This window comes from Anguilla anguilla, chromosome 2, assembly GCF_013347855.1.
Source record: "Anguilla anguilla isolate fAngAng1 chromosome 2, fAngAng1.pri, whole genome shotgun sequence".
NCBI classification, from domain to species: Eukaryota; Metazoa; Chordata; class Actinopteri; order Anguilliformes; family Anguillidae; genus Anguilla; species Anguilla anguilla.
The window spans coordinates 31,733,713-31,761,412 of record NC_049202.1 but is presented as its reverse complement, the minus strand read 5'-3'; the positions used below and the strand labels follow the sequence as shown (position 1 = coordinate 31,761,412).

General features: G+C 39.0%; 2 protein-coding genes across 3 annotated transcripts; one reads left to right on the top strand and one right to left on the bottom strand.

Annotated features, from left to right (window-relative positions):
• The first annotated feature begins 9,324 nt into the window (after positions 1–9,324).
• On the top strand, positions 9,325–10,377 carry sf3b5 (splicing factor 3b, subunit 5). Its single transcript, XM_035405736.1, has one exon. It carries the CDS (start codon positions 9,334–9,336, stop codon positions 9,592–9,594), a length of 261 nt encoding a protein of 86 aa, XP_035261627.1. The 5' UTR covers positions 9,325–9,333; the 3' UTR covers positions 9,595–10,377.
• A 2,412-nt stretch (positions 10,378–12,789) lies between these two features.
• On the bottom strand, positions 12,790–26,448 carry ltv1 (LTV1 ribosome biogenesis factor). 2 transcript variants are annotated; one of them, XM_035405734.1, is made up of 11 exons: positions 26,241–26,448; positions 24,605–24,736; positions 22,804–23,004; positions 21,907–21,994; positions 21,001–21,133; positions 20,390–20,624; positions 18,847–18,974; positions 17,669–17,805; positions 15,568–15,620; positions 14,744–14,944; positions 12,790–14,233 (listed from the first exon to the last, which is right to left on the bottom strand). In XM_035405734.1, exons 1-11 carry the CDS (start codon positions 26,241–26,243, stop codon positions 14,120–14,122), a joined length of 1,425 nt encoding a protein of 474 aa, XP_035261625.1. In that variant the 5' UTR covers positions 26,244–26,448; the 3' UTR covers positions 12,790–14,119. The 2 variants fall into 2 exon arrangements, with proteins under 2 accessions (XP_035261625.1, XP_035261626.1); XM_035405735.1 differs by having other exon boundaries at positions 20,390–20,609.
• Positions 26,449–27,700: the final 1,252 nt, after the last annotated feature.

The following is a 27,700-nucleotide window of genomic DNA, read 5'->3' as shown; positions in this document are numbered from 1 at the left end:
TATGTATGCTTTTCCATAGTGAATCTTAGTTTGTGCACTTTGAATTTGCGTACCTGTGACTGAAAATAATGCATGTGACTCCCGCACAAAGGTCGAGATCAAGTAAATAATTACAAAGAGCTTTACTGGCTATAGTGCTTATGAATGCTTGGAATTAAATGTGTGGGATCATTTAAACATTTGCATAGGCTGGAAATCTACTCCCGGACACGGCTAGTACTTGCTATAGGAGACTGCAAACACGTGCCCTGGGCTCGTAACTGCCATCTCGCCACTTTGCACAGCCTAATTGTGCGAGGAACATGGCTGGCTTGCCTTACGAAAGTAGGCACTATGCAGTGAGTGATGGCAAGAGAGACTTGGACATAGGAGAGGAGTCGGATGCCATCAACAGGGAATTGCAGCCTGTGGAAAGACCAATCAACGAGCTGCTAGAATGGCAATAACTCCTCAACATAAGGCGAGCTTGCTTGGAAGTGGCCTGGGAAGCTTCCACCCCGCGAAGCCCCAACCCTGACCCCCCGAGCCAGAAGGACACCGCTCCACAGCAGAAGCTGGGCTTGGTGTTTCTCACTACTGCTCCTGCCTCCTGTGAAGAATGGTAGCACCCGCGCCAAAGAGGCCGGGACCGGCTGGCACCCCCCTCATCACAGGGTTCGTTCTCCCGCCCTGCAACTGCTTCGAAACCCCTACTTCACCCTCACAGTCACAGTCGTTTTTATGGGGATTCCATAATAGGAAACCTGGACATTTCAAATGGCTTTCGGGATTTTTTTTGTTTCCCCAGTGCGAGAGTGGCTGACATTGAACATAGAGCTCCAGCAATCATTGCAGAGGACGGTCTGAGGTACTAAAGAAGGATTTCATATCATTACAAAGCAAGCTCACGTCATACCAGGTCAGCTCCCGAGTCACAAACGAAAAGTTCAGTAATCACTGGCACCTGCACGATTGGCTTAAAAATTGGTGTGCAACAAACAAAATGGATTTTATCAATAATTGGGACTCTTTCTGGGGCAGACCTTTCTTTTTCAAAAGAGACGGTCTTCATCCAAGCAGGCACAGGACTTCAGTGTTGGCCAGCAATATACTGAAGTGGTGAAATCGGACTATGTGACTATGTCTTGACAACACTCAAAATCAAAGTACATTTAATCCTGGCTTTTATGCAGACCCGCTCCCCATTCCTGTCATATCAGGTTGCTGTAGTAGGCCTATAGATGGAGGAGCATCTCATCTCTTAAATATCTGTAATCATATTGTTGTCCCCATTACTATTGCAACACATTCATCAGCTCAGATTTGAAATAAGATTAAGTTAGGTCTAAGTCTAAGTTTTATCATCAAAGACATGATCCTGGATAGAAAACTGGACATTATGTTTCTTACAGAAGCACGGTTGGTTGTCTTCTGCAAATTTAGTAAGCCTTATTGAAGCTTCCCCACCAGATTTGTACTTCTTAAAAACCAGAAGGCAAGGCAAAAGAGGAGGTGGTGTTACATGTATATACTCAAAGAAATTTGATTGCCATAAAATTGACCTTGGGGATTTCTCCTCCATCGAGTTTTTAGCTTTAGAAATCAGTGCCGCTGTGCCAGTGCTCACCATAACAGTCGTCCTCCAAAACACAGCGCAAGTTTTCACCCAAGCTCTCTGATCTGTTATCCACTGTAGTTACTAAATACGATCTAATACTTAAAATTGGAGATGTTAACTTACATGCAGGTAACAGCAATGATTCAAAGGTGAAGGAGTTTTTAAACCTACTTGATACATTTAATCTTGCCCAACATATAAACGAACAAACACATGGAAGCATGGACACACATTAGATTTGGTTATTTCCAAAGGGGTCGACCTCAACTTGTCTGCAGTTACCAACGTTGTTTTTTCATGCCACTACGGTATTTACTTTTAAGGTAATACTCTCTCATGTGGAAAACAGATCAGTGTGCACTTCTAAGAAGCGTTTTTTAGATGCGCGTGCAGCTGCTAAATTCTCAGAACTAATGTGTTCCTTGTCTCTTAGTGCGTGCCCCACTATACGTGACCTTGTTGAGCTGTTTAATTGGATGCTTAAAGACTTACAGTATACAACAGAAGTGAGTACACCCCTGTGCAATATCACTTAAATGTCAAATGATTTAAAATTGTATCAACTTACAGTAATTGCATTACTTCTAAGTTGAACAGTAGGGTATTTGCTCTTATGTAAAATTAAAAACTAACAGTTTAGATTTACTATATTAAAAATACAGGCCCCACAGTAGGAACTCAATGCAACAAAAGTCAATACACCTTTCATTACTGAGATTCAAATCTTTTATTTTTTCAATACTTCATATGTCTACCTTTATTTTTGATGACAGACTCAATCCTCCTCGGCATGGAGGATACCAGTGTTGCACAAATTTCTGGAGAGATGTTCTGCCATTCTTCAGAGACAATTTTTTTCAGCTGCTCTTTGCTGGAGGGGTTGTGTTGCTCTACCTTTCTCTTTAAAATACCCCAAAGGTGTTCTATTGAATTCAAGTCAGGCGACATACTTGGCAGGGTCATAGTTATCACTATTTTCTTCTTTAGAAACTCTTTCGTGATTTTGGCAGTGTGCTTTGGATTGTTACATGTTGGAATATTCCTCTTCTGCCAAGCTTCTGGAGACTGGGAGTCATCATGTCAGTCAGTATTTTGGTATTTCCACAGGCATTCATGGTGCCATCTATAAATGTCATCTCCCCAACACATTTTGCACTCATGCAGCCCCATTTCATCACACTCCCACCTCCGTGCTTCACTGTCGGGACTATGCATTCATTGTGGTAGTCCTGGCCAGGTTCACGCCAAACATGCCAAACATGTCTGAGCCAAACAAATTTATCTTGGTCTCATCTGACCAAAGAATGTGCTCCCAATATTCATCAGGCTTTTCATGTTCTTTAGCAAAGTTTAATCTTGCAGTTTTGTGCCGAAGAGCAAGCAAGGGTTTTTTATTGGACGCCGTCCATAGAGGTTGACGTTGTGCAATGTCCTTCGCACCGTCTGAGCTGTCACAGAAACTCTGATTTCCATTGATAACCCCTGTGCCAAGTCTGAAGCAGTTGCCCATCTGTTTTTCAGAGCTAGATTGTGCAAGCAGCGCACTGTCCGTGGCGTCATTTTAGGAGGACGGCCACTGCGGCTCTGATTAGTGGTACTATAGCTCGTTCTATACCCCTGATTACTGCTGCAGCTGTGTTTCGACTGATTTTTAGTTGGTCACCGATCTTCCTGTATCCTTTTCCATCTTCGTGAAGTCTCACAATCAAATTTTTAAATTCCTCTGGCAATTATTTTCCATGTGGAGCCATGATGCAGACATGCAGATAGACACAGCCCATAGGTCCAAAATTGAGAACGTTCCGGTGTTCACAGGTCATTTTATAACCATGTTCATGCAATTAGGCTAATTGGAAATTGCACATGTACTCAATTTTGTTTCAATGATCACAGGTTTTCTAACTTGTGTGTCAGTGATCACAGGTGTATTCACTTTTGTTGCATTGAGTTTCTACTTTGAGGTCTGTATTTTCAATATAGTCTTTCTAAAGTATTTGTTTTTGGTTGTTCATAAGAGGAAATACTTGTCAACTTAGAAATAATGCAATTATTGAGAGGTGATACAATTTTGAATCATTTGACATTTAAGTGATATTGCACAGGTGTGTACTCACTTCTGTTGTATACTGTACTTGGTACTTGATACACCAATCACAGAAAAGAAAATGCCTAGCAAAAGATATGTGCTTTGGAAAACAAACAATGTTTATGAACTAAAAAGAGTTTGCAGAAGGGCAGAATGTAAATGGAGAAAAAGTAAAGTAATTACACACCTGGATATTTTCAGAGAACATCTTACTATGTATAATAGAGCTGCATGCATTGCGAGACAAACCCATTTTTCAAAACTCATCTCTGACAGTGTGCATACTCCTAGGATGCTGTTTTCAACAATTGACTGCCTATTAAATCCAGGCCAAAACACAACTCCCACCTGTCAGGTCTCAACCTTAAAATGTGAGGGATTTTCCTTATATTTTATGGATAAAATCGACAAAATAAGCTCTACCATTATGAGCACCCAAAGGAGTACAGTAGTTGCCTACCAGACTACCCCTATAACCGCTCATATCCACTGCTTCACAATGATTAGTGAAAATGAACTGCAAAAACTTGTTCCACAGATGAATCCAAACACTTGTTCTCTTGAGCCTTTGCCTTCTAGATTTTTTAAGGACAATTTCAACTGTATATTGAAGAATACGATGCAAATTATAAACCTGTCCTTAAAATTGGGGGTTTTCCCAAACGCTTTTAAGACTGAAATTGTAAAGCCACTGCTGAAAAATAACTATTCTTGGCAGTTCTGATTTTAGCAGTTTACCATTTTTAAGTAAAGTATTGGAAAAAGTGTTTTTTAAGCAAATTAATGATTATCTTAATGGAAACAGCATCCAAGGTAAATTTCGGTCAGGTTTTAGAGAACACCACAGCACAGAGACAGCACTGGTTAAGGTTGTAAATGACCTAAGACTTAGTATTGACTCTAATAATGTGTCTGTTTTCATTTTTTTAGGTCTTAGCACCGCATTTGACACAATAGACATTTTAATTTATAGGCTTGAAAATTGGGTTGGTTTTTCAGGCACTGTTTTAAATTGCTTTTATACATATATTATTGGGAGACAGTTCACTGTGCAGCATATTGGGACCCCTCCTGTTCTCTCTGTCTATATTGCCTCTCAGAGATATTATTAATAGACATGTGGAAAATTTTCATTCCTACAGTGAGAACACTCAGCTTTATTCGTCTTTGAAGCTAAATGACCTAAGTGCCATCTCTGTTTTTACAAACTGTCTTGCTGACATAAATGATTGGATGAACAGCCATTTTTAAAAATTGAATGAGAGTAAGACTGAAAATAGAACAGAAGCGAAAAACTACGCTTCAGTTCGCTTGTGTCGCACAAGTCTCGCACCCGGTTCGCAGCTGGTGTAGAGGACGTCGCCCGCTGCCGTTGTAATAACAGTAGGCTACTTCAACTACGCGCGTAACTGAAGCGTAGTTGAAGTACTGTTATTACAACGGCAGCGGGCGACGTCCTCTACACCAGATGCGAACGCGTCGCGAACCGGCTGCGAAGCTTGTGCGACACAAGCGAACTGAAGCGTAGTTTTTCGCTTCTGTTCTATTTTTTCGGCTTGTCGCGCGTCACGATGACCTGTTTATACCAGAGACTGTAAAAAATATGGACAAAGCTACTGTGACGTCACCCATTGCCTCTCCGTGGGTCTCTAAAACACGTTTTGAAGCTCAATGGCGGGCGCGGCCATGTTCTCGATTTGGAGCCAAAACCATAGAGTTAAGCGGTCTTGTGATTTTTACAATGTGATTGACAGTCCGGTGCGGAAAAGCCCATCAACCTGAACGAACGATTGCAGAACGAACTTGAGGCTAGCTGACTGTCTGCCGTTATGTTTTAAAATATATGATCAAATGTTTACGGAGTTTAATTTCCATCCGTGACTGTACTGTGTCATGTAATCACGTTATATGTATGACATTAATAATACAATTATGTTCAGTTATCTTCAATTTATGTTTCTCGGCAAAATGAATATGTTTAGCTAGCATATCAGCTTGCCTGTGAGCTAGGTAAGCTATCCGTGGTTAGCTCACGCATTAGCAATATAAACTACAGGGGAAGAACATCGACTGCACTGATGGTCAGTCAATCAGAGATGTGTAGACTACTGCCGGTGATTTGACTAGGCTCATTTTCATATAACTGTCTGGTAGACCTGCTGTTAACCAAGCAAGTTATCGTCGTAGGTTTTCGCCACAGTAGTTAATGAGCCATTAACTGCTACTACTCCATCGCCGTTTGTGGTGTTTACTTGCTGGGTGACGCTAGCTGACCGATCGTTCGCAAGTCACTTTTTGCCGAATAGAAATTAACACTGTCAGCGGTGATTAACAAATCTACCAAGTATTTTAATAACTGATCTGCAGGCGTGTAAATATGACAACGCACTTTGAAGAGCAAGTTTTCCACCTGTTGCATGAAGACAAAAATAATGTACATTGAATTTCTAATTATTATTATTTTCTTGCTAGCTTCTAGCTTTGTCACATTCATGCAGCATAGCCCAGGTAGACATTTACGGAATGTACACGACTGACAAGCCGTCAAACACGTTTGACAGATGGAATATTTTCCGGTTAGGGTTAGCTAGCTAGTCAAATGGCTTGGTAGCCGAAGTTGCGAACTGTTTTAGCATAGGCTACTGGACTACCACATATAGCAAATAAGCGTTAGCTGATTACGCTTTCTGCCAACTAATTATTTGGTTAAGTGGGCTAAAGGAAATAATAAAAATGACTCGGCTACCGCAAAACTTCAGAGGAGGATTATTTTATGGTCGTCTAGTGCAGCTGTAAATAGCACACGCTATAATGAAACCACTACAAAATGGGATGCCTGTATTTTCTGACTTCGCACAGGTGGACCGTGGTCGGAGCCGCAATGTCAAGGCCAAGAGACGCCACCTCCCACCCCAGTGACCACAGATTGTAGCCCCTACTGTAACTCAGTCCTCCGCAGTAATCCGGAAGTGACGCAAGCTGTACCTCATTGGTCCAGAACAAATATTGGCACTGTGCCCAAATGACGCAATAAATCATGAAATTGACCCATGGACAGTCATAAGACGAATAAAATACACCTATTATGACTATTTGTTCTTGTGAGAAAAAATTATTGACTTTGTATTTTGATCGCATTTGTACCGTAGACTTACATGGAAACCGGATATGAAAACACCTATACTGGAGCCATCCGTAGTGGCGCTAGTGAGCAACCAGGAACTACAACACCAGGAAATGAGCTTCAAAAACGAAGTCTGGTTTTGGCCGCTTGGTTTATACACAGAAATATGCTCTAAAATGCTAGGTATACATGCTCTGATTTATATTTCATCCTTATATTAGGCTACTGGGGGTGTGTCCCTAGTTCCCTCCCAGATATTTTATAAGCAGCTAAAAGAATACAAGCCTTTTCGTTTTTGTATTGTCCTTGCAGAAAAAAAAAAAAAAAAACTGGAACGTGGGGAAAAGGCAAACTTAGTTTCGCTATCTTATTTTGCGGAGGGGGTGGGTTAAATTTGAAAATACACCGCAGAAAGACGTAGCCTATTGAATGATGTAGAAGTGAATGCACCCAGCAGCGGTTTGTTAGCTTGCTTACAACTTCATTTATAAAATAGGTGCATTTTCATCGGCAAAACCACTAAATAATCTGATTATTTTAAAGCTCTGTGGATTATCTGATTTTTATTAACAAGCCCTTTTAATACAGGGTTCGTACGGTCATGAAAAACCTGGAAAAATCATTGAAATTTAAAATGCAATTTCCAGGCCCTGGAAAAGTTATGGAAAATAATATTTTTTGAAAAGTTTTGGAAAAGTAATGGAAATATAGCTAAAGTTGCATCAAATACAATTGCTAATTAATCCAATCATAAAAAATGGTATGTATAGTAATGAAACGTAAATTGGCACGTAACCTTCGCGGTATTTTGGTGGTGTGAGAAGTTAATTCGGTCTGGCTCAGTCTGTTTACAGGCACGCCCAACAGGCACGCTTCTGCTAATGTAGCAGTTAGTAAACGTAGGCCCTACTGTGCCAACAATATGCCAGGGAAGTGCAGCTTCAATAATATATCAGGGCTCGAAATTAACTGAGTGCACATACTGAGTGTACTAACTAGCGAATGTACAGACGAAGAGACGTTCGACTGAAAAAAGAAAAAAAAAAATGTTGCACCAGAACAATTATTTTCACTCGCACAAATGCTCCCAATTATATTTCGAAGTCGCACAGATTAAATTTTGGGAGCATATGCGACCAAAATGGTCGCAATTTCGAGCCCTGTTTGAGACATTGACAAAATGTTAAACTATTCGAATTTAAATATGAAAGAATGTATCTAAGTGTGTCTGTCTGGTGTTTATTTGTTTTGGAGAGGCACCATATGTTTCAGGTGCAGACCTAATTTTACTTAGTGTTACAATAAATAATTTTAAATCGTCCCGCTGAGATAAAGTCATTTGTTTTGGTCATGGAAATTCAGTTGTGGAGAAGTCATGCAAAAGTCATTGAAAATCATTGGTGAAAAAGTGTATGAAGACATCGGAGAAGTCAAATAGGCTGAGCAATGGTTGGTTAAAAACTATCTTCCAACACTCCAGCTAACAAACCGCTGCTCGGTGCATCAGGTAGGTGTGAATTTTGTGGGGAAGAAGGGATTGTTTTTCACATCATTAATGATTGTAGCAAATACAGGAGAGAAAGAGAATTTTTGAGAACAAGTTTACAAGAAATAGGGGAGGAAATCAACAGGGGATAGTGTATGGAATGTTTCATAGATCAATTAAAAACAATAGGGCTGATTAATAGAATTTGAGGGTTTTTGGGGGGGTGGGCTGGGATTCGCAAGTGTTCTGGGAGTCTCCTCAGTTCACACTCCAGATCAGTGGGTGGCGGTAATGCACCCGTTTGCTGTTTGAACCGCTGTTAAACGAAACCAAAGAACAAGAAGAAATATCCAAAAGAAGACGACGGCACGGTCTATACTTTAACCGCAGAAAAGGAACCAATCGTCGCCTTTGCAAACAATTCGTGGTAAGTTTCTAGTATACTTTTTTCTAATGTGTTTAATAAATTATGAGAGATTCGTTTATTTCTTTATAAAGGAAAAAACACATATTTCTAGTTAGCGGTTAGACGCCATTTTTTAAAGCATTTCCGTTGTGGGCTTGGACCTAGTTGAAGCTAAGCATGTGTGGCTTCTTATGAACTAGCCTACCTAACAAGTTGTATACCCAAATGGTCGAACAATGATACAAATATGTGTGTTGCATTGTAACGTATGCACTACTTAACAGCATACTGTAACTAGTTATAACTTAAGAGCGCAGTTGAATGTATCCTGTTTGAGCTAGTTGGCTAACTGTGCTGTACTTGGCCAACTGGCTAGCTGGCATTATTTTTCAATGATACCATATCCGCTAGCTAGTACCTAACTAACACATATACTTAACCACCTGTGTCAGCTGAATTAGTCACCAGGTAGGTCCGATGATCATACCAGATGTGATAATAATTGGCTAGTGTTCGAAGAAGTACGCTAATGCCATGTTTGGTTTACGTGAATCGAGTTGCATGCTGCACAATTAAACTCACTCATAGCTGAATTCTAAAACGGAATTATTTGGTGTTTTATCAGCAGTCCAATATGACAGACCGCTACAACATTCACAGCCAGCTGGAGCATCTGCAGTCGAAGTACATCGGGACTGGCCACGCCGACACCAGCAAGTGGGAATGGTTGGTGAACCAACACCGGGACTCGTACTGTTCATACATGGGCCATTTCGATTTGCTGAACTACTTCTCCATAGCCGAAAACGAAAGCAAAGCCCGTGTACGCTTTAACCTCATGGAGAAGATGCTTCAGCCCTGTGGCCCTCCAGCAGACAAGCCAGATGATGCATAATCTGAACTGTAGGATTGGAGAGAGTATTTTGTGATTTAGTCAGTGCTAGTGGCCTTCCAAGGATGGACACACAGGCCACTTTTTTCTTTTTTTTTTTTTTTACTTTAATAAATTCTCAGAGCCATTCATAGAACACACTAATCAAAATATCACCAATTCAATTTTGAGTATGGAAAAAAACAATTTTTGGAAATTGAACCTTTGTACAGTGGTGATTTTCTGTGACCTTTTGAATTTTAGCATCATGGTGTTTTGAAGTTGGCTCCTGAAAGTGAATGGAAGCGTTAATATAATAAAAATGCTGTGTTGAGCATAGACAAAGTATTTGTGATACAATTTACTGTGACCAAATAAGGGCTTTCGATGTGGGGAGACACGTGGCTGTGAATGAACTCTGCCTAGTTTAATTTTCCTGTTGAAACATTACACTGATGCCTTTATGGGAGAAATGAACATACTTTCATCTAAGGTCCAGCTGCACTGAATATTTAAACATGAGAGGTTTGGGGCAATGGCATTTAACATTGCAGTCTTGTGATCTTAGCCAAAATCTTTTTTAGTATGTACATTTAACCACACACTCCCTGTACAGGAGTTTTATCAAATTTCTCATATTGTATAACTTGAATGATTTTGTCGCTCATTTTTAACGAATGTCATGTTTTCAGTCATGTTTGTGCACGTCTTATCACGTCAGGATTATACAGTTCCAAGTACTGTGATTATTTCCTGCAAACTCTTGTATCGAACATTCCCCTCACTAGTTTTCCAGTGCATGCTGTAGTTGGCAGTACAAAATTTCCATAGCATTTTAAAAAAAGCATTCAGTTAAGGCGCATCTTCGAGCATCCTTTGTATTGTCAGCTCACTTTAGCCTCTAGGGTTTACATAACGGGGAAAACAGACACTGACCGAAATGCATAACATCAATAAAAAGTAGGTAGTTGCAAAGAAATTTAAAATAAATCTCAGTTTTATCAAATATTGCTGAAATGTTGCCTGTGCCCTCATGATTTAAATAACGGGCCCTGTAGGAATTGGTGGAGAGGTTTCATTTGTAACAAGGCAGGAGAGTACTTCATAGAGAATGCACGACAAGCAGTGACGCGTTTCCTTGGTAACAGTCGTTATGATTCAGAACAGTGACTGATTTGGACAGGGCACATAAAACTTGAGGTATTCATTTCTTGGGGGTGTACTACAAAGGAAGCTTAACATACCGAGGGTGTCTTTGGCTTCACAAAAAACCTGACAACCACAATCGGGCTTAACAGGCATCACAAAGGTGCTTATCAACTTGCTAAACGAATGCAGGCTTTATTAAGCTCTGTGCGCATTCCCAAAAAAACTGGCAGTGTGAAAAAATGAACCAAAAACAGTACAGCACGGACAGCAGGCCTACTTCAGCAGCGTATTTCTCACCTGAGGAAGAGTGTAATATGGACGGATAAGAAGAACAAAAAACAATGAGGCTATAATGGCAAAAAGCACCGTTGCCACCAACATACCATTACAGATTCACCAGCATGTTTAACAGTTAGCAACATACAATGAAGGTAGAAGGTTTCCTTTGGCTTTCTCCAAATGTAACCTCCAGAGGTAGGAAAAAGATGACTCGGACCATAATTACTTCTTACCTTTGCTCAGAGGTTCAGGTTTTCTGATTCTTACACCAGGTTATACATCTGCATTAACCTTGGATACAAGTGGTTTCCAAATGGCAACCCTGCCTTCAATACCAGCTTTGAAGCTCATATTTGCTGAGAGTGGGTCACATAGGTGTTGATTCAATTATGCAATTCTTTCTGAGGTGGTAGTTTTGGGATTTTTAGCAGCTATCCCATCATATCCACCCACTTCTCCTGGTGAGCTTCGACTTGCAACCACTGTTCATTTGGCAAAGGCTATCATAATTATTCAAACTCTATTCCTCTTGCCACAGTAAATAATTTTGCACCTTTATCACAATTTGTCCTCTTTGGAACACTTGTTAGTTGCCTCATGTTGCTTTGTACATGCATATATGAAAATGATGATTGTCAGACCTTTTACAGCTGACACTGATGATTGGCATTCAACTTAATGACTCACTTGAGTAGCTGTCTTTGTAATTGTGATTTAGTCACTTCAGACTTAGTCCTTTTTCGTGTGGTATTTCCGTTATTTAGTCTAACAATGCAGTTAGTTTTAATTCTAAAGTATGCAATGTTCCTGAAGCACTGTATTTGTATGTCAAAGCTGAATTTGATCCACTCTCTTCACATACGCCCACCCACAGCCATGACCTATGTAATGCTGAGGAAAGCAACTGCAAAACTATTAACACTGAATAATCTTGGTGCTCTAGCCTTCCTTTAGTGTATTTATACAGACAGGTCCAGTTGCCAGGGGTGGAGCTAAGGGGGGTATAACAGAAAGCTTTCCTAGGCACTAATGGGTCCAGAGGGTCCCCTAGATGTGAGGTGTGTGTGCATGTGCGTGCAAGGGGGGCCTCATTTCCCTGCACAAAATTTTCAGATCCATCCCTGCCAGTTGCACGTCACAAATTTATACCATCCCTTCGTGCTGAATATTCAATGGATCAAGATGTACCTATTACTTTTAAGCAAACTGCTAATTCACATATTGAACATGCCAAATGAGCATCTATGAATAATTGAACCATACTGCTATATGATATGTAGTTGTATATGTGTTACAGCAGAAATTAACTGGCCTTGCCTTTCCTAGAGTAACTAAAGGGTATAGGCATTCTGGAGTAAGCGTATTCAATTTGTACTCAGGTGCAGACACACCACACGACATTGCATATTTTCATATGCTAATGCATTAGATGAAAAATCTATTCAATTCGTTTTTAATGTGTAATGGCAGCAGAAGAAAGAAATTCACTGGTTTTACTGCTGTTCTAAATCTCTGGAAATCTGGTTTTAACACAAAGGCAAAATGAAAATCAAATATGAGTAGATTACACATTAAGTTTGAGGTAAACTACCCATATCAGGTCCACAAAATTACTGTTCTCAGTTATATGGTGTAATGCAATACATAAAAAGTACACCTCTATTTACTGTAATGCAAGTCTAAATTCTGTAATTGTACATCTTACGTTAATTTTATTATTTTTATTTATTTTATTATTGTCCTGGGCTCATTACACTGAAAACACCCTAATGACAGACCATTTTCAAGCTGTTAGATTTACTGATGGAAAGGAACCAACAAAACCTACAGTACTGAACTGCACCACAGAAAAACAGAGGCCTCTGCACAATGGCTACATCTTCCCATTTTGAGAATTTTGTTTTGTTTATGGTAAGGTGTATAAAATGTGTTAGTAAAACAATTTCACATTTCACCTTCACATACTTTATTTTCCACTGCAAAAATGCAAATAAAGCTCATTGTATTACGAGTAACATTGAGAAATCCACTGATCTGTATGTAATTGCTTCAGTATGTTAATGAGTGTCAGTTCATCTCCTTTTGCAAGAGGATTCTGTGGATGACCAAATATCCAGTCACATTTCAAAGCCTGAGAAAGTATTCACAATAAAATTAGAGTCCAGAGAGTGACAAATATTTCTTTAAATTCCAGATTTCTAGAAAGTTTTCTGGCCCAACAAACCTGGCTGTCAACAATGAAAACCTCCTGGAAATGCAGTACAAAAATCAGGCTTAAAAATGGCACAGTGGCCAGATATATACATGCATCGAACACTTCCAGGTGAGCTGTACGGAGGACCAAAAATGCCAAATTAATTAAAAGACTTGATAAATTAGTAAGTAAATATGGAACGCAAGAAAATCTAAAAAAAAAAAAAAGATAAAATCTGACAAATGGGTATTTCTGAATTATTTTGCCTATTTCCCTATATTTATTTCCTGTCATTCATTTCTGTATTTATTTTTGTATTTCCTTGTCCTTAATAATGAGGGGGCTGTCAATCAAAGTACGTAATGGTGTCAACTTATTCCCATTGGTTGATTGATACAAGAGTGCGCAGATCAACTGTACATGCCGTGCTTCAACACCTGGTTGCTTTGACTACGTTAGTAGGGCAGAGCAGGGCCAAATGTAACATGGAATTCTTAGGCGATTGCACTGGAGTTTGCACAGTGTATTTCGTATTTCAAGTTGAACACTCAGAACTGCCCTCTCGGTCTCAAACGAACTGCAGGATTTCTATGCCTGAATGTAATAGCTGCGCCCCCCTCATTATCATATCGACAAAGAAATAAGGAAATAAATATTTGAATCAAGAAATAAGTACAGGAATGTATATTGTTTCTTGCATTCATATTTATTAATAGAGTCATTTATTTTTTAATTTTGGCATTTTTGGTCCGCCATAGAGATGAGCGAGGAGCATCCAGAATTACACTTGCGGTGATGTCTGGGACCTCCCCTACGTGGTTTGAAGACAGCTAGGTGGGTTCCAGCAGTAAGGTGTGCCAGTGTCCTCAGTTGAAAGCTGTTCTCAGTCAGGGTAAGAGATGGGTGGCTGTTTAGGCAAAGCAGAGGCTAGGACAGTTTGAGGCCTTGCATGTTGCTCCGAAGGTTCATCTGTTCCCTCTCCTGCCGGGTTTTCTCTTGCTTGAATGCCATCTTATTGGCTTTCTTTTCACCTCTCCTTTCCTGTTTGGGAGAAAAAAATCAGCAGTTACTACACATTTTTGATTTAGCTCCACAATACTACAAACGTTGAAGCTTGCTGGTAGAAAACAGACAGTACAGAGTACAGAGGATTCCACACTGAAAGGCAAAAAACAATTTTCCATGGAAAAAATGGGTTCCAGATATGTTTCCACTTCAATAATTTCATGACCGACCACAACCACATTGTAAACGGTCAACAGATCCAAAACTACAAATTGTGAATGACATCCATATTTTTAGCTATGCAGGGGGGTATTCTATTAAGTTCATCCAATACAGGAAAGACAGACCAATTGCAGGGTTCTACACTAACATTTTTTTCCGCAAGGAGCATGTGCTCCTAAGCAGAAGAATTTAGTAGTACACTCATGCATCCCAATTAGTATATGCGCTCCTAAATTATTTTTCCAAATACATTCTTTTTTTTTTAAACTCAAAACAAATAACACTGAAGACACAGACAACAGGCTGTGGTAGAGTGTGAATCACCTTCCGCTCCTCCTTGATGGCCTGTTTCCTGGCCTTCCTCGCCTCCTTGTCCTCCTCCTTGGGTCGCGGCTGCGTGGAGACACGGGGGAGGTCCAGGTCGTTGATCCTCTCCATGCGCTCGGCCTGCTTGGCTGTGAGGCCTCTCTCTGGCAGAACGTCCTTTGGGATCCCCGTCTTGCTGGACACTTTGATAGGCTTCGGCTGAAAACGCAAGCTCCGAGTCAGCCATTCGACACACACGATGATAAACTCCACAGTCAACCCCTGGTCATGATGGTTACTCAAGCTGAAATGAATGCAGGTATCTTTTTGGTCAAGAAGACCATTTTACAGCTTTTGTGTTATTGTGGGAGTTCAATAGCCATTAGCTTCCTGTGTGACATGCACAAAAAACTGTTCATAATGTACCAACAGCAGTCTGCCTTTTCTCTAAAGATGGTTGTGATTCTCTTAGTTATAATTAGCAGTGCTAATTATCTTGTCAACCTATATATATGTCATACACAATTACAGAAGTTGATATAACTATTACCTCAATATATGCCCACTCACTGAATTCCTTTTTGATATTTCATATGTGAATGGGGAAAAAAAAAATCTTTGATAGCATAATGAGTTTCACTCATTATGTTATCAAAGATTATTACATGTTGTAGTGTACTGTGACTTGGTACAACACAATGTATTGTACAATGCAATATAATATATGACTAACCTGGTACAATTAGATTTGAATAGTGCATCATATCAGGTGATCTACAATTTATTTTTTCCAAAACATTGCACAAATGCTCTACACATGAATAAACACAATTAACACTTACCTTAGGTGGATCTTGGATAAGCTTTGGATGGTTATACAGGTTTGAGTAGGTGCCTACAAATATATATACACACACAGTCAAATGTTCATTCAACTAATGTAAGACATAGGTATGACGATCAGTTTAACACATGCAAAAATGATTAATTCACACAAGGGTCTTAATTCAATTTGAATATAACGGGTGTCACCCGGGGTTAAACTGGGATTTGGGCGGTGGGTGGACCCTGAGATCCGGTGGGAGGTGGGTGAAAAAAGGTACAAACCAAAGAATGTCTCAGCCCAAAATAGTTGTATCTTTAATGTATTGTGCACATAATTGTAATTAAGGAAAACAATGTTTTAAAAAGAATGTATACTATTGATGCAAGCTTTTACATAAAATATTTCAAGTTTGAGTGTCATTAATGCTGATAATTTTTTTACCCATGAAAATAATTGGCCATCCCCCTCTTTTATCCTCCCTTTCTTCCTCCTTTATCCGTCTTTCTTAAACTGTCGAATTGAAACAAAATAAAACCAGCGGCGACTGGTGAGCTGAAAATTGGTGATGCGCAAAACTTTCCTTTAAACTAATCATTGATCTCAAACTGTTTTAATTAATTTTCAGTGATTAACAAGCATGCAAACGATCTGACTAAGCAATTGGAAAGGGACACACAGCTTCTTCGCATTGTGTTAGGAAGATTACATGATAAATGTGATTTAGAAAAATCCGTTTTAATCACTAAACAGTGGCGGAATCTTCCCCTATCATTGCAATTAATCCACGAAATAGGCTACTCAATAGCAATACTATCATATATAGCCAGCTCTCCCCAAATAGGCAGTTTTAGTGAGTAGCCTAGGCCTTATAGCCTACATTTATTTTCATTTGCAGTACGAAATTGTGCACATTTTTAAGCAACATTATTTGTGAATACATGCACTTCTTTCTCCGCACTCAAATTCATGGCAAATATCTGCAATGCGTAGATTGTAAACAAAATTGAAGTGCAGGTTTTGTTTTTGCTGGTTATTCTGAAAGCTAACACGGTAGATAACAGACTGGTGTACCTTGTTTGTTAAGTGTAGACTACTTGGTGATTAAAACAGATTTTTAACGGACAAATTGAATTTATGATTTAATCCCCCTAACACGGTATGAAGACGCTGTGTGTTAGGCTAGTTGCCATTTGATTAGTCCGATCGTTGGCACGCTTGATAAGAAAGGAAAAATTACTAATGTAAACAGGTTGAGATCAATGATTAGTTTAAAGGAAAGTTTTGCGCCCAACCAATTTTCAGCTCACCAGTCGCCGCTGAATAAAACATTATGTATGTGGGAAATATTCAATCCTAGCTTAGCTGCTGACCAGCAACCTGATGATTTTGCTCAAGCAATCAAAGTTGGCGTTAATAATAGCCGGCGTTCGTGAGGGCTGTTTATTCATCTCTCTTTAAAATGTTGCATAGATGAAATTACATGTTAATGAAATTACCTACCGCGTCCGCTTCCAAACAATGAAGACAATCAACGATATTTTTCTTTCTGTGACTGTCTATACAAACGACTGTTCCTCCTCAGTTTTTTTTCTTCAAATTTTTGATTGGTTGAGCGAGTAACTGGCTAGAGGGAACACATGGACTGGAGCATACGAAAAATGGACTGGAGTGTCATAGTTATTTGTAAAACTGCCGGTCAAAATTATTTATTTATTTACCAAAGATGGGTGCACGCTGTCCACCCGCGTCCATCCCCAATTTAACCCCTGGGTGTAACGGAACACAAAAATCTTTTGTGTAAAGTGGAAAAAAAATGAAATGCGAAATATAATGTTGCTATTCACTTATTTTGAAAATGTAAACAGAGATTAACTGTTCAATTTCTTGTTGAACAAAGTACGGCGAAATAACACTTGCATATTTGCACAATGGTTTTTCTTTCTTGAGTGTAAACATAGGTAGGCAATACAAAAAATGCAGTATGTCAATATTGCTACAATTGTAGTTTGCATATGCTTAAAAACTGTTCTTCAGTTAGTTCATGATACATGTATAATTTGTATGTATTTTTTTTTTTCCAAAATAGAATTCTCTAAAAGTCACGACGTGGTTCTTACTGAGTACAGTTTCACAGTCCCATTTCTCTGTGGGTGGCTCCTCGATAAGTATAGTCTCTATCTCTGGTTTCTCTTCCTCCTCCTCTTCATTCACAGCAGGAAGTGCTTTTGGACCCAAGTCATCAGGCTTCTGGTATCTAGTCACACATATACACATGTTAATCACTAAATCCACTCAGGCAGGTAAACCATCCACAATGTATTTCACATACTGTACGTTTTAATATTTTCTATAACTGGGGCAAACAGTTTGTTTAGCTTTTTTCCCCACATTCAATTCAGTCCTCGACCAGCACAAAATCAACATTATCCCAATTACCATCCCAAACATTCACTTTGATAAAGTAATTACCACTAATCAAATCCAGACTAACTGATAGCAATGTTTACAAGCAACAATCGCGTTAAATTTAGACAGATTATTTAAGCCCACAGACAAGACAGTACTTTTGAAATGCTGAACAGAGGATGCTTTTGTTTGAAGCAGTGGGAAATGTCACAATGAGAGCAGTGATATTTAATATACATACAGAACCGATTTTCAGCAGAGGCATATATAAAAAATCTGATCTGATCAGAGCCAGTTGTTTAACCATCTCTTGTCATTGCTTGATGATGCTTGCTGAAAACATGTCCATGTGAAGAGTTGCATCTTTTTTCACTGACAGAGTTAATTATCATGGACAATTACAAAGTATTATTTTGGCACTCAGAAAGGTTTGAAAATATATATTTATCCTAGAAATCACCTAGTGATGTTGCAGTACCATTTTCTTGAGCCAGTCAGTTGGCACATTGCATGTTCCATGTTCATATTGCTTCCTTATTAATAAAAATGTCATAAATGAACCACTGAATTGCACAGTCATGACATTGTGGATTTGAGTGCCTACAAGTGACCCCTGGAGCATAAAAATTAAAATACAAGTTTAAATGCCCAAAGTCATGTGATGCAGACAAACTGGTAGCCCTATTTATGAGAGATATGCAATTGACAATAAGGCAAAATTACTCTTTATGGCCACAATGAAAAAAATACATTTCTTTGTTCTAAAACCATGCCGGTTTCCATCTTGAATCCCACTGTTTTCCATAAACATTTATCTTAAGTTCAGTTTCATTTATAGAGGTTCCTGCAGCTGTAGAGAACATAAACCGAGCAGTTGCCCCAAACTCACTCTTTCGCCTTCTGTATGTAGTAATCTTTAATGACTTCCTCCAGACGAATGCTGTTGGGGTCTATGAAACCTTCTAGCTCCGCATTGTCCAGGGCCCCAATCTCGTCATCGTCAAACTGCTCAAAAAACTGAAGGAAGAAGGGAAAATTAAAGTTACTTTTGCATTTGGAACAGAAAAGACCCTTTTCCAGTGTGCACTGTAATAGTCAGTCTATGACTGAATTGGGATCTTGAGATTTTATAGTCTTGGCATTTTCTGGGAATAGAGCCATTTCATTATTTAAGCTCAGCAAACCGAAAAGCCAGGCTGAAAGGATGAGCTCTATTTATGGAGATACAGTTCATTGCCTTCAGTCTAACTCAGCAGGAAGCCCCACCATCTTGATGTTCATGAATCTGGAGAGATGGCAGGGTTTATCTGGCTGCTGTGCAAGACCACTATACTGAAGACCTGAAGTTAAATAACAGACAGCTGTTCCATTTTGACAAATGCAATCTCTTTCAGAGCAGCTCGAGATGATAGCTTTCAGCATTATCCGAGTATTAAAGCTTAATGAGCAAATCTCTAACCTTACAGTCCAGCTCTCACTGCTGCCCAAAGACAAGTACAACAGATACAGCAAAACTTACAGCAAAAAATATCAATGCTTTAGGAATGGGCGTGGTTCAGAACTTTGTGATGTTGTGACTGTTCAAATAACAGTTTACCTGCTGGTAGTTTTCGCTGCATTTTATAATTCTTTAACTGAACAGAATATTGTTTTAAGGAGATTTCCTCTTGTTTCTCACGTTTAGTCGTGGTGACTAATACGCAAATGAAAACTACAGGATGTGAACCCAGAAGTATTTGAATACTGAACTGTTTGATACATTTTCAATTAAAATAATAATAATAAAAATATTGATATTTTGATCATTTTGTCCTGATTTATTGATTCCTCAAAATTTCTTAACGTGCCAGCCCTAGTTCATATCCTATTCGCTTGACAGGCCAGAATGTAACCCTATCCTTTGAATCTTTGAGGATCTACCATCATAGTGCAGATGCAAGATCCTAAATCAGCTGTTGCCTCCCTGATTTTTGAGAGCCACATGCATGTTTTTGTATTCACCTTTGATTAGGTGAAATGGGTTGATCAAATAAGTGCTGAGTGACACCCTAATCCAGCATATCCTGTTGCTAGGATCAAGCAGTATGACGGTACACCAAGGTATTTGAAAATACGAACGGTGTCCATTTCATGTGTCGCATGGAACATGTAGCACCATCACATTTTTTGTCACCTGAAAAGGCTCGGACGATACAGCAGTGACCACATAAATTAAGCATGTTGCATTGATGACTCCCTCCAACTCCCTACAATGTCATTTACAAACTTAACAGGTAATACCGTACCCTGTGGTAAAATGTTGGCCGGTTTAGCGGATACCACCCAACCCTACCTGTTTCTGTCCCAGAGCTGGTCTGAATCAATCAGGTCCTGTTCTAAATAAATTTCTTAAAGGAATCAACTTTTTGCAAACACTGGGGAACATTGCTCACCTTTTCAAAGCGGTCATCAAGGAGGGTGAGCTGCTCGTTCCTTCTCATGATTGAGGAGGTCAGGGAGTACTCAGTGAAACGGCTCTTTGTTTCCTCCTCCGCAAACATGAACTCCTGCATCGCACGGTCCCCATCCTCTGAAAGAGGGCCATTCGAATTGTATTCATCTTCTTCCTCACCACTCTCCTCCTCATCTGTGTCCTCCCACTCATCGCTGTCACTGCAGTGGGAGAGACTGACCCATAAACAGTCTGCAATATGAAAATACTGTCATGTCTGCAAATTTATTTCTTCAACAGTATAACACGGTTGGGAAACCTTTATAGTAAAAGAAATGTGTTTTATAATGAATGGACCTCATTAGAGGGAGATGTTGATAATTAATTTGTAGATTTTGCATTCAAACCACAAATCTCATGTTATTCTGAACCCAATTTTGTATCTTCCAAGTAAACTAAACTTAAAAAACAAAATTATTCTACAGGGAGATATTTTGGTTGCAGGCAGTCTCCGTCAACACTGCAATCCTTACATTGACAACAACTGATATAAAATATAAATTGTAGAGAATTCTAAATACTGAAGATGAAAAGGGGCATGATCACACTTACTCCTCATTTTCATCTCCCACAGCATTGTTGGCCTTCAGAATGAAGTCATCTTCTAGCACATTCTCTGGGTCATCATAGTCAAAGTCTTCATCTAGGGCCGCCACAATATCAGGATCCATATCTAGCCTTGGACCTTAAAAAACAACAAACAGCAAAGATTATAACAAGTTTCTCAAAAGCATTTGTGATAAAATGTGTTATATATTCTTCTTTGTGAAAAATTCCAAGAAAATCTGAGATGTCAATGAAATACCTGGCGAGGCTTAATCTAGAACTATAGCACCACACTGCATTTTTTAGTTATAGTTTATGGTTACCGACTCTGACATTACTGAACGATAACTTCACTAACCACAAGCTCCAAATCTTTTCTGACAGCTGTATATAGATAATTTGTTGGATATCAACATGTTCATATGTTTTTATATTCATAGTGTTCCGAGAAAAAACATGTCCAATATTTTCAAGAATGTCATGTTCAATGTTTTCAACTGCAGACCCATGGAATAACTGAGTTCACAAGGAGGAGCACTATCATCGTCTGATCTTTACTGCTATACTATATTTCACATTACTAACAAGATGTGGTCACTTGGAGCATGTGATCATAATTAAAGCACTGCCTCTGTCTCATTCCCTGATTTATGCAGGTAAATTATCATTTTAAAAGTTTATTGAATTGTAAATAATTTGGATTGTAAATATAACTCTATAGTATACAGATAGTTTTCATTTTTATCAGGGTTTCCACAACTTCTTTAACATCTAATTCAAGGACTTTTCAATGACTTTCAAGGTCAAGCTCCCTTAAATTCAATGACTCAACTTTTTTAAAAAAATTTTTTTTAACATGAACCAGGGTTAATAGAGTTGATATTGGAAAATGCACTGACAAAGACCACTCACCTGATATAGGTGCTGCTTTGTTCAACAAACCCACTTCCTCCTCAAACTCAGATGCGAAAACAGAGGATGGCAAATTGATGGAAACGGCCTGAAAAATAATATTGCAGGAAAAACAACCACGCAAAAGTCCTCATCACTACACGTCATACATATTATTTACAAACGACAGCATGGTTATGAAAAGAACTGAATATATGAACTGAAAAACATTCTTCCTATCTCTATCAAGCTGAGGCACATATAAAACAACCAAAAAAACAACTTCTTATACCAGTTTTTCTTTCTAAAAGCTAATTTTTACTGTTCAGTCCACCATATATCTTGCTTGGTCAGTGGGTCTAACCCAGGGGTGCACAACAAGGGCCGATCCGTTTCATGATAACATGCCAACTTCCGCTCTTTATTATTTAATTAGCTCAATCATATCTTGATCTGACATTTGTATAAGCACCAGCTACAGCCACAGACTGGAAATGTATCCTTAAGATTTTACTGTGCTCAAGTACAGGACTGAAATAGCGTAGTTTATAAAGCTGTCAGAAAACTAAAGCTGATGCAACTGGTTGGAAAAAAAAACCAGCACGAACACCGGCCCTCCAGGATCGGAGTTGTGCACCCCTGGCCTAACCATATTTTCTCATGTGACTGGTGTAGACTGCAGGTGTTTAATCAACCACAGGAGTCACCAGTGTGCAGTAAGACAACCCCACTGACTGAAACCCTCCAATACTGAACAATGCTAACAATGCTAACAATGCTACACCAAACGTTTTGGTACTTAACCAGGGATTCATCTACCCATCGGAACCTCCTGTTTTATAAGGATGTGCAACCCTACAGCTCCAATGTGTGGCTTTTTTAAATTTTGCATTTGCAGGGCATTACAAGTTGTCTTACAGGAAGTGTGTGCATCTCAGTCTCTTCTTCCTCCACCTTTCCATCCTCGGTGACAAGTACTTGGCCTTCTCTCGGCGGAAGGCTGGCACACACCAGCTCTGTGGGCTGCATGGGCTCCTTGAGGTGTTGCAGGTAGTTGTAGTCATCATCAAAGAACACACCAAACTGCCTCTGCTCCTCTTTCCTCTTCTCAGCTTCCACCTAGACAACAGCACCAGGATGGCAAGATGCGCGTTGGCAGGCAATACCACATGTCAACCAGGGGATACTTTTACATGGATGCAAGTTTAGAGGTCTTTTCTGTGCCTGATCCTTACGTTAATCTTAACCAGCTTTACTCAATGTTTCTCACCTCTCCAGTGAAACGGTCGAATGCAAGTATCTCAAGCCTGCATTTGGTCACAAATGTTAATTTGGACATAAGTTTTCATGTTATGACTGTTCTTTCTCAATAAAATCACATCAGTGAGTTTTGACCAGAAACACAACAGTTGTCATTACGTTGTGGCACCATTACAAAAATTTTAAAACATTTCAGAACAAGTATCCAGGCTAAACCTTGACACATACCAGTCTGTGATAAAAACTGGTGTTTCCACTGGTCTTTACTAAATTCAAAATAACACACAAATTGTTCTCAAGAACAAGTGACATAATTTTAAGTAAATGAGGCCTATTGACATAAATTCCAAAAAAAGTGTAAAACTTGTGATGATTAGGAATGAAGATTGTAAAAAGTATAACAGAACATTACATAGAAGTTATGCTTTGTGACTGCTTTATAAATAGAGGGTATATGCACATGACGTTACAGTAGGTGGAAGTCACTGTGGTTACACCCACTGAGTGGCATAAAGACTATGAGTGGCAGTGTTAGCATTCAGCTTGAATGCCGCGAAAACACAAAAAACACATCTAAAATGGGAAAGAGCTGTTGTGTGATTGACTGTACAAATAGATTCAACAAGAAATCGGAGCTATCTTTTTACAGACTGCCGAAAGCTAAAGAAAAGAGAAGCAAATGGATCGCTGCAATTCGCAGAAACAGCTGGAATCCAGGCACCGGAATGTGGATTTGCGGTTGTCATTTTGTGTCAGGTATGTTGGATTTTTGGGTAAAATCATACCTTAAGTTATGTACTGTATTGACTACTCATCAATTAAATATTTAGCATCATTCATTTATATTCTGTGTAACTGTAAAGTTTTTGTCAGCATTTATTATGATGATGAGCCTTGTGTTCTACAAACAAAGGGGGATGGTTAGATAGTATTAGGTAGCCAAACATATAAATTATTAAGGTATGATTTTACCCAAAGATCCAACATACCTGACACAAAATAACAACCGCAAATCCACGTTTCAGTGCCTAGATTCGAGTTGTTTCTGCGAATTCCAGCAATGCATTTGCTTCTCTTTTCTTTAGCTTTTGGCAGTCTGTAAAAAGATTTCTTGTTGAACGTCCATGGACCACTGGTTCTTTGGTAAGTTGTAAGGATCACTGTCGAGTCCAACTGCCTTTAATTTAAGCAGATAATCATTTGTTTTACTCCCGGTTTTGCAGTTTCCTCTACTAAAGGCAGCCATGTCGCAGCATGTTTTGCCACTCAGTCCCGACTGAGGGGGCGTATGGAAAGTGACATCAATGCATACCCTCTATAGTAAACAGACTGCCCATTTCGGAATGGGAACACAAATAGAAACACGGTGCAAATATAACTTGAGGATCGAGCCACTGCCACTAGGTGCATTTTGTTCACAGCTGCCTTAGCATCAGCAGCTACATGCCAATAGCTTTACCTTGCTGGCAGGTATCAACACATGCTGAGGGGCCTTCTCATCAGCCACTAATGGATCTCTCTGGCTTCTGTGAACCAGGTGAAAGGTCACAGCCTTCTTCTTCTCAATGAATGCTTTCTTCTTTCTGTGCGGCTTTTAAAAACAAACATTATTTTCAAAAGACAGACAAAAACTTATAACAGCAGAACAGGTAGATCAGTTGTCAGTGGGTACAAGTTGACAAGTTGTGCACAGAGTCCTGTGTATGTTGCCACTGTTACTTCTGTGAAGGTTCTTTGAGCTGCTGACAGAAAATCGTTCTGGATTTGACATTATGTGCTTGATTCCTTTTAAGATATAGCCCACTAAATGGCGTAAGGAGGTATATTGAGCTAAGTGAAATTTATGGTTACCATTTAATTCCAAATACGTTTTGTTGACATTTGGCCAGTAGGGGATGAATCGTTCTGTAGAAGATGTGGACACATGGCCGCTAAAACTAACTATTTGGTAGATGATGAAGAATTCAAAGCGCAAATTATAACGAGCCAAACCTGCAATGTGTTAATAAAAATGATTTACTTAAACACTTTCAACAACCTAATTGATTCAGAATTCTATGTTTAAAAATTTTGTTTGCTACCTCTTTTTATACAGTTTTTTGCAATATAGCTCAATGTGAACATATGATTTTTTCTTTATAGCATGCATAGCTAATACTGACATGTGGTTTAGAACAAACAATCCCTCTAAACATGCTTGTTAAAATTCTGGGATTTCAATTGTGTTTGGAACGAAAACCAGCATACACAAAGGATCCCCATGTCATGACTGAGTTTAAATACCTAGGGACTAAAAGAGTGAACTCCCTCTCCATTTGGCCCAGTTTAAGTATGGTCAGCTGTCACAATGAAACGAATAAGGGAAATGACAAGAAACAAAGCGGCGGCGGTGAGGGGGGGTCTTTGTACATTTCACAAACTCACCAAACAAAACAAAACGTTTATTTTGCACACACGGCTAACAACTAGCTAGCTTTTGGCTAGCTAGCATGCCAGCTACCTGTGTTGAACGATTTAAATCTTTCTATGTTTATAGCTAAGCCTAAGCTAACAGTTATTTGGAACATGAACTAATGAACGAAAGTGACAGTGGGACCACGCTAGCTAAGCAAGCTATGCTGCTAACTAAACATCACTGTAGCAGCACCCTAGATAAAAAGTAAATACTAGTCTGACATTAGCCAACTAAGCAAGACAGGTTAACATTAGCTAGTTTCAATACAGATACGAAATATAGACCTCACCAAATTAGTTGCCAAATTCAGTTAACTTTGTTCATTGTATTCCAATCTGTTTATTTCGTTAGCTAGTTACCCGTCTGCGTCGAAAGTTACTTACTGTTTTCCAACATTAACATCATCTTAATTTGCCAAGTTGGGGCATTATTATTTTTACCACTGTTAGTTGTTACTGAGCTAACCGGCAAAACATGTGGCTCTTTGAACGTTAACAACAGTAGGGCATTTTAATTCACCCAGAAATACACAACGAATAAGCTAATGTTACAAGACTGGGACATAGCTACCTAGGTAATGTTTTATCAAGAACATTCAAGTACGTACAGAATACACGCGTTTGAAATAAAGGTTTCTTACCATGCTTCAACAGAATATTTGTCAGTATTTTAGCTAAAAATGTTATCCACGCAGATATTTATTGGCAACAGTATAAGTTGGTACCATAACGATCAGAATTTGACTCTTATTTCTCAAAATTGAGCATTTCCCAGGCGGAAAAAAGAAATGTTATTTTTTATCCAAAGCTGGTATGTACGACTTCTCACACGTTGCCTCCGCCATGACAGGACCATACGATCATATCCTAAAATGTAGGGGTCGAGTGAATATATCTGTCTAGCTATGAATCGGTCTCTTCTTTCTAAAAAACAAACAAATGATTTAATACGTATACAGTGAAATATAAAATACTGTTAAGCTACTGCCAAATATTTCTTTATAAACAAATGTAGCTAGGTAAGGTCACATTAAATTCATGTATTTTATCCCCTTTCTGCTTGAATTTGGTTCTTACCATCAGACAAGAGTAATCGGGCATGAGTGACGACCGTCAAGATGCAAGTCTTGGGTAATCTTGGAAGAAGGCTTTTAAAAAAGTATTGTTTTAAAAAAAGCCATTTCAAAATAAAAATCTATTATGATATTTTTTTAAAATGAAAAATGAGTACGGTGAGTAGCATTTGGACAGTGATACAATTTTATTTGTTTGGCTCTGTACTCTAGCACATTGGAAACAATAAATACAAGGTTAAAGTGCAGATTGTCAGTTTTAATTTGAGGGAATTTACATCCATATCAGGTGAACTGTGTATGAATTACAGGCCTTTTTATAAGTAGTTTCCCCATTTTCTCGAAACAAATGTAATCATGCAACTAGCTGCTCAGTTGTTCCTTGACCAGCTGTATAATAATAATAATAATCATACATTTTATTTATCAGATGCCTTTCTGAGCACTCAAGGTCAGTTTACATGGTATTAAAATAGTTAGAAAAATGAGAAGACACTGCACATACAGTCGTACAGTACGTGGTATTAAAAACAGTTAGAAAAAGACAAAAACATTGTGCAGACAGCACGTGGTATTAAAAATAAAAATAAAAAAAGACTTGTAGTATGTACTTGCATTATTAGTGCATGCACAAGAAAGCTCTAACAGTGGCTGATTAGTTGTATCAGGTATGCTAGACATGGAACACATCAAATTCCTTGATCCGGCTGGGGGGTACCTGAGAAGAGGTTTGGGAGCCAGTAGTCTGGAGTTGATTCAAGGGGTGGAGTCTGTTACTGCTGTCTGTCAACACGAGGACCAAAAAAGGTGTTAAAGGTGTTAATGCCAGTCGAGCCGGCCATCACTACTTGTGGTGGTGTCAGTAGAAGTTTGAGTACTGCAGGGATATACAGTACCACCCAAATGTATGCATACCCTTGATAAATTGCTTTAACAGAAGAATTCTCAGTGCACAATCAATATTTCCTCATTAAATATTAACATACAGTGGTCACAATGCTCAATACCCGACACTGCTCATGAACTGG